A 13744-nucleotide genomic window follows, 5' to 3' on the forward strand; every position below is an offset into this window, starting at 1 on the left:
GGAACTCCTTTTCTCTGTCACCCTTACAGCAGAGCATTGAGCTGAAAGGGCAAAGTTCTCTACATAATGGAGCCGGTATCACGCGCTCACTCACCGAATCGCCCTCCCCACATACGTGCAAGCCCAAAAGAAGCTGAGGCTAGCCCCACAGCTCTGAATCCAGGCCTTCCTCTTTCTGCAGTCATGGGATGCACAATACAGTACAATACAGGAGAGATGTGGACAAATTGGAGAAAGTCCACAGAAGAGCAACAAAAATGATTCAAGTTCTAGAAAACATGACCTAGGAGAGAAGATTGAAAAAATTGGGTTTGTTTAATCTGGAAAAGAGAAGACTGAGAGGGGACATGATAATAGCTTTCAAGTACATAAAAGGTTGTTACAAGGAGGAGAGAGGAAAAATTGTTCTCGTTAACCTCTGAGGACAGGACAAGAAGCAATGGGCTTAAATTGCCGAAATTTCAATCTATTTTCAGCACCTTTGCTGTCATCCCTCTCTGGTCATTCAACTCCCATTATCGATTGGTCCTTGGCCAGTTCTTTCTTTCTGGAGAAGAGCTGTATCTGTGCTGAATCTGACAAACCTACTGAGTTTTGGGAACCAGTCTATGACCTTCTGAGTCCTGAGGTTTTTTCCAACCCTCATCTTCTATGATTTACGGCTGTGTTCCCAATGAGCACTGCATGTGCTCCCCAGAGATCTGATCCTGGGTGTATATGATACTCCCCCACTAAGATGGTTCCATGTTTGCATAGCAGCATGTGGTCAAGGGAAGTGTGCAGGCATGTCAGTGACCATGGCTGGGACTGGGGTGGGTCTGTCCTTAATGCCCCTTTGAGCTCTTTGACATGAAGCTCTCACATTGAATATTTCCTAATATCTTGAATATTAGGAAAAACCTTTTCACTAGGAGGGTGGTGAAATACTGGAATGGGTTACTTTGGGAGGTGGTGGAATCTCCTTACTTTGAGGTTTTAAAGGTCAGGCTTGACAAAGCCCTGGCTGGAATGATTTAGTTGGGGATTGGTCCTGCTTTGAGCAGGGGGTTGGACTAGACCTTTGAGCAGAGGGTTGGACCTCCTGAGGTCCCTTCCAACCCTGATATTCTACAATTCTATGAAGGCTCCATATTTCCAACCCCCTTAGCTCACTGGTGTAAAACACCAGTGGAATGGGTCCAATTCTCACTTGGGACCAGTATGTGTAACTCCACTAATGTCCATTGCATTGCACCTGCTCACACAAAGTCTGCATTTGGTCCAGGGAATGGAAACCTCTCCATTCAGAAAGATTTCTTCTGTCCTTACTGAAGTGCTTTTAATGCTGCAGAAGCTCAGACTCTGTGTTCCATAATTGATTTCCATAGGTTTCAGAGAGGGCACCTGCACTTTATTAGACCAGACCTGAAGAAGAGCTCTGTGTAAGCTCGAAAGCTTGTCTCTCTCACCAATAGAAATTGGTCCAATAAAAGGTGTTACCTCATCCATGGTGTCTGTCTAATCCCCAGTACTGACATTTCTACCCTATGGGATTTGGCTGGGTGATGTTAACGGGCTTCTTGCACATTGGTGCAAAGCTCCTTCCTTGTGCTTGGTGTTCTTACACCCTCTATTTGTGACCAGGCCTCACCCACTTCAGTGTTAAGTGATGACTTGGAGGCCCCCAGGGGGGCTATTTCTGAAGGCTGGGATGTTGCCAGCCTGTGGGTTTGGTACTGATGCCACTGGCTTCTCATGGGCAATAGTAGGGATCTGTCGTTTGTACCAAGGGGGAACTGGACCCTTGATTTACCAGGTGGAAACTTTACTGTAACTTTGAATGAAAAATATGCAGCTTGCCATAACTCTTAGTCACACGCTGCCCATTCGCGCTGCACTGCCAGGCTCCTAAGTGCTGAGTGCACAGCGTAGAAGAGCTGTGTGTGGTGCTAGCTCCTTTTATGGTGTGTGTTTACACTAACATGCCAGCTGATAACATGTCTGACATGAAACAAAACCATCGGAAGGAGACTAAATGGGGGAACCAGCCGACCAATTCGGTGAAGCTGTTTCCATTCCCTGAAAAAAACCTCAAACCAAATACACTCCGTGTGCTGTGGTGATTGAATCCAGACCCTGCTGATTTGGGAAGGAGAAAACACACTGACAGGTTAAAACAAATATCACAAGAAGGGAACTGTGGTCTGAAGGCCCTGATGGCTCGGGCTGACTGGGGCTTCTTCCTGAAGCCCTGGTTAGAGGCGGTTTCTTCCCCAGCCTCTCTCGCACGCAGGTTTGGAGCTGTCATACAGCAGCACTGCCATCTTTGGGGCTCCATAGCAAATATCCTAAAGACCAACTGTCCTTTTGAGTGATATTTAATTGGAGAGTTTGTTCCACTTTAATGCAATCCCAGCGGAGGCTTAGCACCAGGGTAGCAGGTACATATCTAACAATTGAGTCCTTCCAGAGGACATGGAGCCAGGTCTTGCTCTAGGAATCCGGCCTATGAAATCCCAGCACCATCTCCTTCATTGATTTTTATGCTACTTCTCTTTCCAGGCTAACTTCATTAGCTTCCTATCCATACCCTCCATCTTAAGCCACCTACTGGGCTCCCTTTCCTCTGTCTCTTTTGCTAAAGATTTTCCCCGCTGGGCTTCCAATCTGCCTTCAAAGATGGGCACCACCCCATATTGTTGTGTCCAGACTTGGGGTTTATTTTGCAGGGGGTTCCATGGAGCAGTGAGTGAAGCAGCCGCCCCAACCCAGGCCCAGGGGCCATGGCTGAAAAGGCCCTCCACTCTCCAAGTGAAAACTGGATCCAAGCTGAGGAAAAACAGATGGTTTCCAGTTCAAGCTGATGATGTGGATGGAAAGTCAAACAACTGAGCGATGGGCAGTGTTCAGCTCAGGCAGGGAGCCAAATTCAATGGTGTCCTTCCCAAATTTCAGCTTCACTGACAACTGGTAACCAGAGCTCTTGTCTGGCCCCGTTCAGAACTGGCTGGGGACATGGAGCATGATTTGGCAGCGGAGATCGCTGTGGTGTCTTTGCCCTTCAGCTCAATCTACTGCATCATCAGCTGTTCCTGTACAGCAAACCTGTTCCATGTATTTCTGTAGCAAGGAGCCTCAGTCATGACTCTGTGGTTAAGTTTGACAGAACTTCTTCCTTCTAATTCTAAATCTGTTTAATTCTTTTTGTTTCCCTCTGCAGCTCCAGCCCAGGACAAAACCACGCTCTTGCTGGGGAAGATGGAGTGCCAGCACAGTGCAATATACGTGCAAGACTCACACCATGCACAAGAGGTTAGTTTTGAATAATTTTGGCCTCTGTTCAAACAGTTTTGTTAGAATTAGAAGATGCATGCGAGAGTGTGGAACAGCTTATGCCAAGAAGTTTTCTTTAGAAAGAGGATTGAAACAATGGGCCCATTTCAGGACTGAGCGTCAGTGGAGCTGAGACTCGGTCTAGGGAGATGAGATTCTGAGAAGAAATGATTGGCCGTGTCTGTGGCTCTGTGCACTGTGTCCTGTGACCTCCTGCCAGGGGATGTGCTTCTGCTTTTTCATTGTTTGATTGCATCAGAGCATTTTGCATTCACGTCTGAAAAATCTAAGTAGTACCAATGGGGGAGAACACAAAGAAGGTATTGCTTCAGTTTGGAGGGAAAGAGCCTGTTTAGGGTCATGGATGAGTGCCTCCATCAGCAGCCAGTGCAGGATTGTTCCTTAGAGTGTATTTCCTGGGACACTGAAAGGCCTGCGGTAAGGTTTGAGTGCGGGATGCTTGAAAGTGTTTTGCTCAATCTGGCTTCAAATGTAATTGGGGAATGGAACTTCGACCATGTGCTTCTGGAGACTCGTCCCAAGTCTCATCGTCAAGTAGCTTTGCCTTATATTTACGGCTCCATTTAAATTCCCCTTGTCTCAGTTTCATCTCATTATTTGTAGGACTATAAAGCCCCCTGAGCTAAGCTGAATAGACAGAGAATTTGACTTCAAACCCTCTTGGGTAGAAGGCAGATGTTGGGAAGGTTTTGCTGGAACCACTGATGTTTTTAGAGTTCTTTTGGGTCTTGTGCGCGTAGATCCTCACACCCTCTCTAACTGGGTACAGTCTGTAAATTAATATGTTTGGCATTTGTGCTTTATAGAACAGAATGTATTTCCTGAAGAATTCATCCAGCTGAAATATTTCTCATTCAGCAGCAATTCTCTCTCTAAAGGGCTTCCTCTTCCCCTTCCCTGCAGCAGATGCCTGCGCGTATCTGCAGCCACTCCAATATGCTAGACAATAGGTGCCCGCATTGTAAAACCGACACTATCTGTGCTAAATAGGATGGCTGCCCCGAATGATCTGTGAGTTCTGGGCTGATGTTAGAAGAAGGTGTAAGTGCCCTGATGCTATACCTCCATGGCACATTACAAGGTAGTTCGGAGAGCCATGGAGTGTAAGACCAGAAGGGACCATACTGATCATCTAATCCAGTGGTTCCCAAACTTTAACAACCTGTGAATCCCTTTCACTAAAATTTCAAGTCTCGAGAACCCCCTCCTAAAAATGAATATTTCCAGGGATTTTCTCCTTTACCTGAGTATAAATTATAAAAGCAGTGATCTTAGAAATATAACATTTATTTTTATGACATGCTTATTACACACTATTTACATTAATTATTATTTATCATTACAGTATTTTTATTACATCACGAAAACGGCAACACTCTTCCAAGATCTCACTTTCGTAGCTTGTATCACTTTGAATAATCCTGTTTATAAGACAAGGCTCCTAGGTTTCATCAAGGAGTATCAGATGTGAAACAGCATCAAGGTATTTCAGAAGCCAACTCAAGGAGTTCCTCCTACACAAGCATTCAGGTCTTGAGCAGTCCAGGCAAATGACGCACTTTACAACAAAACTTAAACTTGTTCTTCATAATAATTTTAAAAACAATACTAGCTGCCTATTTAATTTTAAAAACAGCAAAAAATAGCCACCTCCCTTTCCATTTCTTATAAGGAGTCTTGAAGTTTAAATCTCCTCACTGTGATAGATATGCTTGCTTTGATCTGCTTAGCTCTCGGAAGTCCAGGGGCTCCAGGCTGCTGGCCCCATGCTGCCAGGGGTCCCTAGGGACAGCTCTGTCCGCCATTAAGGAATTTTTTCCCAAGAACCTCCTGTAACATTTCGTGAACCCCCAGGGGTTCATGAACCCCAGTTTGGGAACCACTGCTCTAGTGTGAGCTCCTGCAGAACACAGACCCTAGAATTTCACCGTGATTTCTGCACCACACACAATAGTCCTGGCTGAGCGACTGCATCTCTTGTAGAGACACAGCTAGTTGTGATGTAAACGTTTCAAGTGATGGAGAGTCCAGCACATCCCTAAGGAAGTCGTTTCAATGGCGAATTACCCTCATTTAAAAATCTGTGCCTTATGTCAGCCTTTGGATCTCCTTCTCGCATTGTCTGCTAAACTACAGGGCTCCCTGCTCTCAGAAATCTTCTCCTCATGTAGTTATTTATGGACTGTGATCAAGTCACCTCTGAACTGTCTCTTCAATAAGCCACATGTGACAACCATGTAATGAAAGGGAAATAGCTGCACCCTTCCCTCCCCCTGTTCTGACTCGGAGCTACTCCCTTCACTTTGCAATACTGGGCTGGACGTGCTCAGCAGGCCCTGCAACCTTGGCAGCTTCCCTGTTAGCCAAAGTGACTGGTGAGTCCTCGGGAACCCTCAGGAAAGCTGCTTTGGGGCCTGTGCTTGGACATGCTCAGAGTGAAGGTGCATTGGGACCACAGTGCAGGAGAGCCATTAGGCAGTTCCAAAATGGTTGTGGGAAGGGGCTCTAATAGGTCAAATTCTCCCTGGGGTAAGCCGGCGCACACTGCCTCTGATGCATCCCCTAAAGCCCAGTGTCTTACAGTACAATATACTTGATGCAGTGCCATTTGTAACAACGATTATTTAAACCCTCCAAATCCAGCAGATCACAGATATAATCCATTGTATGTGTCCTGTGATCTCACCACCAGGAGAGTTCATAAAACCTACCACCATGATTTTACGTTAATTACACAATTCTGACCTGCAGGGAGACTTCGACTAAGCAGAGTTTCACCATTTGATGCCTCCTGCCGCGCTGTACAAATGGGCAGATTCAGCCTTGTCCTCAGCTTGTAGCTTCAGGAAAAGGGGTGAGATGGCTAGTGTACCCCACTGGCTACTTCGCAGGTCTCTTGGGCAGAGGCTTTGGATGGCACCGGTTGAATTGTCGGCCTTAAAAGGACAGGCAAAGAATGAAGCGATTTCAACATGCAAAGAGGGGAGTGTGATGCACCAGGCTCCTAGGCTCCATGCTGCCGTCATACAGCTGGCACTCCTGCTGAGCTTTTGGTCAGGCCCCAAGGAAGAGGGGCCTGGCTACATTCTGAAGAGCACCAGACGTCACACACAGGACACATGTGATGCTGGCAGGCCAGGTGCCAGCTTATAGCAGGGTCCCCATGTCTCCACTGCACACTGACAAATCCATCGGTGGAACAAGTCTGGCTTGCCTGTGTGTTGGTATTGTTACGATAGGTGTTAGGATTATAAGAATGCGTTTAGTGTTTAGACTTTATGGAATGCTGGTGAGTGGCTGCCTGCACTGATCTCACAGCATCTGTACCCCATATTGTATGGTAATATCTGAGCATTTGCATTGGGACCCTTGGTAGCCCACTTGCACCTTGTAAATAACTCGTTTCCTTTTCTTATGCAATAAATCTTTATACCGTTTATTACAGAACTGGCTATAAGCATTGGCTTTGGTGTGAGTTCTGCGGTGCATCTGACCCAGGTGACTAGCCCTTTGGGCCTGGGTGTGACCTGCTTTGCTGTGATCCTGGGTGAAAGGGACCATCTATCACAAAGGCAGGCTCCCCTGGGTAGCAAGACAGATCAGAGTATCCAAGGGGACTGTCTGTGACACCAGGTTTAGGCTGTTACAGTGCTGAGGAGTTTACACTTGATAACTGGTTGGTGAAATCTAAGTATAGGACTCGCAGCCAATTTGTATTTTGTGCCTTGGATCTTAAGTCTGCCCTGAGGTTGACACTCATGCTCCTGAGTCTCTGCAGGACAGGTGACAACAAGCAGCTCAGTCTTCCTTGCACATCCCTGCAGAAAGGATTTAGGCTATTGTGAAGGTGCTCAGGCTGGAGAGAGGCTCTAAGAAGAGTAAAATAATTGTTTAATTCAATGCAGAGCCTGGCTGTTTTTCTGCTTCCCACATGCCAAAGCAATTAGTGTGCACTGGGCTGCTAACCACAGATCCCCGATGGTGGGGGAGACACGTGACAACTCAGGAGGAAGGCACATGAAACGCTGTGTATTAGGGCAAGATTATTTCATCTACAAGGAGCAAAGCGACTTACAGCAAATTCCAATGAATGCAAACTCCTTAATGGAAGCTTAAGTGTGAAACGCAGCAACATGGTCACAGGGTTTGACTGACCCCAGACATATGGGGATGAATGACATCCTACCTTCTCCAGCCCATGGGTGCAGCATGGCCCAGGGGGCATGGTCCCTGTCAGAGGGGTGCAGTGACCAGCTCGTCAGGGCTGCCATCTTAGCCTGAAAGGGGATGCACCTGTCGCTGATGAACGAGTCATTACTCGCAGCTGGAGGAAGCAGCTGAGAGGGTAATATAGAACAAGCAGGCCCCTAGGCAGGGGAGCCTGGCCAGCTCTCTTTGGGGGTAGAGTGATAACACAGTGTGTAGAGACAGCCAGAGAAGGCTGCCTGGGGCAAGGGGCTAAGCCTCAGCTGGCAAGGACTGCTGAAAGGTCTAACTAGCTAAGCAGACACCAGGGAGTGAAGGACCTGGGGGTCTCCTTCTCCACATACTCAGATGAGTACAAGTCTGTGGCAAGACCAGGACAAACCAGGGTGGAAAAGGCTCAGGTGAGGCTGTTTCATGTTATTCCTTATGTCAGTTAGACTGGGGGGAGGCTGAGGAGAGAACCCTGTGAGCTGGTGCAGGTGCCATCAGTGGGTGGTATTTGAATTAAAAGGACAGCGGCTGTGGTGGCTGGTGGGACCTGCAGGCTGTGCACCTGGCTCTAGGTGGTGTGCTGATACAGGTGTGTCTCCCCCCTCCCCCCCAGTTGTCTATTAGCTGTTGTTTGCTCTGCTCTAGAGAGAGTGGAGTGGCTAGTGAATGTGAGAGCTCCTAGCGGCTGCAGACCAGCAAGTGGGAGATTGCCTAACAGGGAAGGCTGCTCCTTGTCCCACGCCTGTCTGCAGAGTATGTGATCCTTGCCTCCCTTCCCCTGGTGCTACCCTTTGGGGGGTTCCCCTTTGCTAATCAGGTTATCACTGTAAAAGGTTCCCTCGGTGCCCTGGTGTTTCTGGAGAGGGTCCCCTTTCTCATGGGCCTCCTCCCTGCAAGCTGCTTATGGCAGAGAACATGTGGGCTTGGTGCTGTGGGCAGAGGGTAGTACAGTCAGTATGCACATCCACTGTGGCTGTAGTGGGCATTAAGTGCCCTGCTTGTATTAGGTACTAGGCTCAGGTTGTGGTGCTCTGAGCACCCCACTCTGTCTGGAGAGGCACTCTTCTCCTCACTGTAGGAAATGTGTAGACAATGCTAATTAACTCCTCTGCCTGGCTAGAGGATAAAGGGTTTGTTTTCTTGGAGGAGATGATTAAAAGCAACAAGTTAGTGGGGATGCCAGCTCATTAACTGACCATAGAAACCAGAAAGCCCAGGGCTGGCTGAGCTCAGAGATCCCAGTAAGAGGACATCTTTGCAAATCTATCTACACAGTCACGACTTTTTAAGTAAGTTGTGTCACGCTCTGTGGAACTATGGAACGTCCATACTGTTACATTTTAATTATTACCAAGGCTTTACAAATTAGCCATGTTTCTGTATCCTGTGGATCAAAATCGGTGGTGGTGTTATCTCTGAGAACAACAAAGCTCTGGTTATGTAAAGTCTCCTTGGAGTCAGATTGTATTTTATTCACCTTTGTATGTAACTCCGCACCTGAGTCATACAGCAGATGAGCTGTGGGCATCGGAGTATCCTCTAATAGCCCTCAGGGAAGAATATTCTTTCCCAGCCATGTCATGGATTCACCACTCAAGCAACCCTGACTCGATTATGAGGAGTTGATCTAGAAGGATAGTCAGTACAGAAACTGAGCTGCTCTTATTGCTTAACACACTTCACATTGTTTGTAGTGCCAGTCCCAAGATGTTAGAGGAACAAGGTGGGTGAGGTAATGTCTCTTATTGGACCAATTTTCACCGACAGAAATTCTTCCAGAAGGTATTACCTCACCTGCCTTGTCTTTCAACACTTCACAGCAAAGGGTCAGTCTGAGTTGTCAGAGCACCAGCCCTGGCTGACACAAACCTTCCTGCCACCTACACTGGAGGAACTCCACAGCAATCAGACTGGAGTTATACCGGTGTAATGAAGAGCAGAGCACAGATCAGAATGTTGACTCCATGGTATAATGCAGAGTGCTATTATTGCGATTTATAGTGCAGTAGCAGCTTGCAGGCCCGCTCCATGGCCCCACTATGCTGGGTGGTGCACAGACCTAGCAAAAGACAGTATCTGACCCACAGAGCTCAGTCTAAGCATGGAGCAGCCATGCATGGAGGAGATTACATTGCCCACAATGCAGTAACTAGGGATTCACAGTGGGTGAAACTCACCTCTGCAGAAGAGCTAGTATGACCTGGCTGAGGCACTGCTGAATTCCCACTGAAGACCTCAGGCCAATCCCCTCAGCCTTGTGCTGGCTGGCCCCTCTGTTCAGGGGTGAATCTCGTTCAGTATCACAAGGTCCATTTTCAGTAATAAGTCCTCCACACTCTCCTTATGGCAAGGGCTTCTGGTTTAGAAAATGGAACTGTGAATTAGACATTTGTATAGATCCGAGCCTTCTCTGTGCTACCTGCGACTTGCACATCAGTGCCGTCTCCCTGGCAGGGTGAATTCAGAAAAACCCCGTTTGCACTTGAATATCCAGTTAACCTATGGGTGGGCAGTTGATGTCTCAATCAATTTCCAAGGCTCACCACTGAACTGGTGTGTGTGTGTGTGTGTGTGTGTGTATGAGAGGGGGAGAAAGAGGGGGGGGTGCTGTGCATAAAAGAAGAAATTGCACAGGGTGGAATGTGTTGGAATTGGCATGTTGGAAAAAGCACACTCTTCTGGAATGTGCAGGAATGGAGCTCACATATAAGGTAATTAACTCTATTTATGTTCCTGAGATTGAGTCTAAACCCAGCCTCGGAAAGCAGCTCACTCACATTTAAGGCTTTATAATCATTATGCTAACGTATTTCTTTTGAAAACATTTTCAGTTTCTTAAACAGTTAGAATATTTATAAAATATGGCATCAGTTACTACATATTTCTTCTCGCTGATTATACAGCCTCTAATTACACTTAATGCTGCCATGATATACAAATAAGAGGCTTAAGAAAAGCTCTGTGACTTGTCTGTGTGGTGGTCTTTTCAAGTAGTAGATTGCTGCAGTCTCTCTCCTGGAAGAGAATTCGTTTAGTTAGGCTGCCTAAACTACAGTACTCCATGTGCTCTCCTCAGTCCAGCCAGCACCTCACCAACCATGTTGGTCAAGGCTAACAATTTATGACTGGTAACATTCAGCTTCATGTTGTTTGGACTTCAAATGGTGTGTTTTCAGCCAGCTTTATGCAGTCATTTAAAGACAGAGAAACACATTTTCTTGGATCCTTCTTACTGGCTGTAAAACAGCGATTGTTGGAATAATTGAACTCCTGTGGTTGATCACTAATAAAAGTAACACAGGCTTGCACTATATATGGCAGTACTGTTGTATTCTAAGCCCTATGACATCATTCACTTGCACTCTGTTAGCATATCATAATGATGATGAGCTCCATTAGGGAGTCCAGATTGGGGCCCACAAACATCTAGAATTTGATAAATGAAAATCAGAGGGGAGTGGTGTAGGGAAATTTTCTGTTGTCTTAAGTCAAAACGATGAAATCCCAGCCCTCCCAAGCCATCTATCTTAAGTGATAAGAGTCCTGTTTGAATTAGACAGGATATTAAAAGTTGGCTGATGCGGACTATGCCCTTAGGAAAACAAAAATTACTTGGCCTGGAATGTCTTGGCTCTTAACTTCTGTTACAGTTTCCCTGACTATTTAAGTCTTATTGTTTGTATAGAATTCCCTGTTTGCCAATCTGCTTGTTATAGACTAGACAGCCCCCCCTCCTCCCCTGGCTCCTCTGAGTTACAGCAGCCTGTTGAGCAAACTCATCTCTGGTACTGCAGAGACTCACAGGGGGCCTGGGGAGATGGAGGGTAAAGTATAAGCCAAACCTGCTGCTAGCAAGAGCTGAGCTGAAAGGATTCTCACCAGTGGGGGAAACCATGCAAAATCCACTCTCCTCTGATCTGCTAGAGCAAATGGCAGCTGCCCTTTCAACCTATTGGGAAAGTTTTTTTTTTTTTTTTTTCAGGTGGCCTTGGCAGTGCTGGGAATCCCTTCCTACAGGACTCCCTCACACAGCTCCCCAGGGAGCAACTTATTTCAAAAAGGTTGCTAGAGGTTTCAAAGTGAGGGCCCAATCCTGCTGAAGCTGTGTGTAAGCACTCCAGGCTGACTCCAGCAAGAGCAGGCACAGGCTGTATGACTAAGAGCATGGTGCCGATGGATCCCTGCATCCTGGAATTCAGTGGGACTGTGTATGGGTGCAGGGGCCTGTCTACACAGCTCTCCTTATAGGACTGAGTGCTTAGTTTAGAGCTGAGACTCTCTGCCTCAGATCCCAGGGAGCAGCATGAAAAGGAAGCTCCAAAAGAAGCCAGAGGCCCCTAACCTACAGAGGGAAAAGAATTTAACAAACAGGTTAACAGCCCCCTGCTCCCCCACCCTAAAATTAATTTCCCTTTCTTTCTGCCAAGGGAATGGGAGGAGAGTGGGAGAGGCAGTGGGTTGGGCACCTCATTCACTGTACGCCTGCTGAGTGCTCTAGACAAATTTCAAATCGTTCTTTGCAAACCTGGGAAATGAATTCCGCTCTGATTAGCGGCCACCTGCCCCGTGCCAAAGTCAGCAGGGAACTTACAGCAGGGCTGTGTTGCTGCAGGAGGAAGGAGCTGCTAGAGCTTTATTTTCTCTGACTGAAATACAGTCTCTCCAGAAAACCTGGACATATATTTGCAGCTTGGGCGACAGCAATGTTTTTCTTTCTCTCCCACCGCCAAAGAACACTTTGGACTCAGCCCAAGGCCAGTGTTGTTGCTCCAGCCAAATCCCCTCATCCTTCATGGGATGGGACCCTGGCAGTGACAGCAGGGCCTGACAGGAGTCTCACCTGCCTGCCATTAGCTGGGGCTGGCAAGCTAATCTGCTCAATGGATCAGCATTTGAGAGAGAGCGACTCTCGCTTCTCATGACCTGAGGGGGGAAAAGCTGACAGTGCTAAGGTTATAGATGACCTCCAAGCCCTGCCAAAAAGGCACGGTTCCTGCGTGTGGTTCTGCTGCAGAGTCCTTGGGGAAAGGCAGCATTTGCCAGCTATTAACTCACCTTTCCTGAAGGTAAAGCACTGTTCCTCCCTAGGGAGGCAGGACAGTCTGGAGGAGGGCACTGGCCAGCGCCTCAGGAGCTGTGGGTTAACTCCTGGCATAGCTGGGCCAGACCTTTCAAAAGAAACCCACATTGGTGCCGAGCTCTCATGCAACCCTGGCCCCTGCTATTTCCTCACTGCAGCTCCCTGTGTATCAAACCAACCTGTGTCCAGTTAGACTGAGCTCTCTGGGGTAGGGACTGTCTCTCGCTGCAGGCGGGATTGGTGCCCAGCACACCAGTGCCTTGAGCTGAGCTGAGGTCTCTGTTTCAACTAACAGTGATCCATGCCACGCCATTATGGTGAGGGACTTTGAGGAACAGCTCAAGGGGAACGGAAACCTCTTCCCCAAACAAACCCAGGGATGCACAGGGTTTTGGGGGCTGTGCCAGGGACCAATCCTGCTCCCATTGAAACCATTCTGTGAAATCTCCCTCAGGCCAGTCCCTGTTGAGGTCCAAGGAGGTGGGAGGGTGCTCTGCAGCTCCTAGGATAAGCCCAACTGTGTGACCCAGGGGAAGTGGCAGCACAGAGGGGATAAGAAACTTGCACGGATCAGGAAAACTAACCTTTGCAGCTTACAAATGCTTCTATTGGAGTCCGCCCTTTACCAACAGTGACAAACTCCTTCCGAGACACGCCCAAGGAGACAGTGTGCAAGGAAAGTCTGCAATAATAATTCTACTAACTATGCCCATAAATTATACTAAACAATTCCCCCGTGGCCTCAGAAACCAGCTTGTTTTTCAAACTGGGGGGAGCAAGTCATTCTTTAATCAAATATTGAACACAAGTCTGGCCAGGTCCCCAGAAGGCATGGTTGGAGCATAGAGGATATTGCTGGCACCAGGAGAGCTCACACTGGGTCACATTTGCAGGGGGTACATATGGTGGGATCTCCTTTGACAATGGAGTTACGCCAATTTATACCAGCAGCAAATGTGGCTCTGTGCTCCTGGACCCTCTTTTCTTGTTAGATGATTACCATGGTGCTGTCTTGCAGTGTGACTCAGAAGCACTTTGAATTTTAAAGAAATCAAATACTAGAGCTGGGCAAAAATTTTCACAAACACAAATTTGAAAATTTTTGAAGAAGCCCTTTTGTTTTGCAACCCACTT

At 47.4% G+C, this 13744-nt stretch overlaps 1 protein-coding gene across 11 annotated transcripts in view; it reads left to right on the forward strand.

Moving 5' to 3' along the window:
- ZMAT4 (zinc finger matrin-type 4) overlaps positions 1 to 13744 on the forward strand; it is a 208860-nt gene that overhangs the window by 20469 nt on the left and 174647 nt on the right. For 6 of the 11 annotated variants that reach the window (XR_006277146.1, XM_043503115.1, XM_043503108.1 and 3 more), the window contains exon 2: positions 3200 to 3291. Coding sequence is in view for 5 of the 11 variants with exons in the window: in XM_043503115.1 (XP_043359050.1) it covers positions 3238 to 3291 (54 nt within the window). In the remaining 6 variants the exon portion in view is untranslated. Of the gene's footprint in view, positions 1 to 3199; positions 3292 to 7649; positions 7941 to 13744 lie in introns of those variants that run through there. The other 5 variants (XM_043503118.1, XM_043503111.1, XM_043503110.1 and 2 more) reach the window with 5 other exon arrangements.

Source organism: Dermochelys coriacea, chromosome 26 (assembly GCF_009764565.3).
Source record: "Dermochelys coriacea isolate rDerCor1 chromosome 26, rDerCor1.pri.v4, whole genome shotgun sequence".
Taxonomy (NCBI): Eukaryota; Metazoa; Chordata; order Testudines; family Dermochelyidae; genus Dermochelys; species Dermochelys coriacea.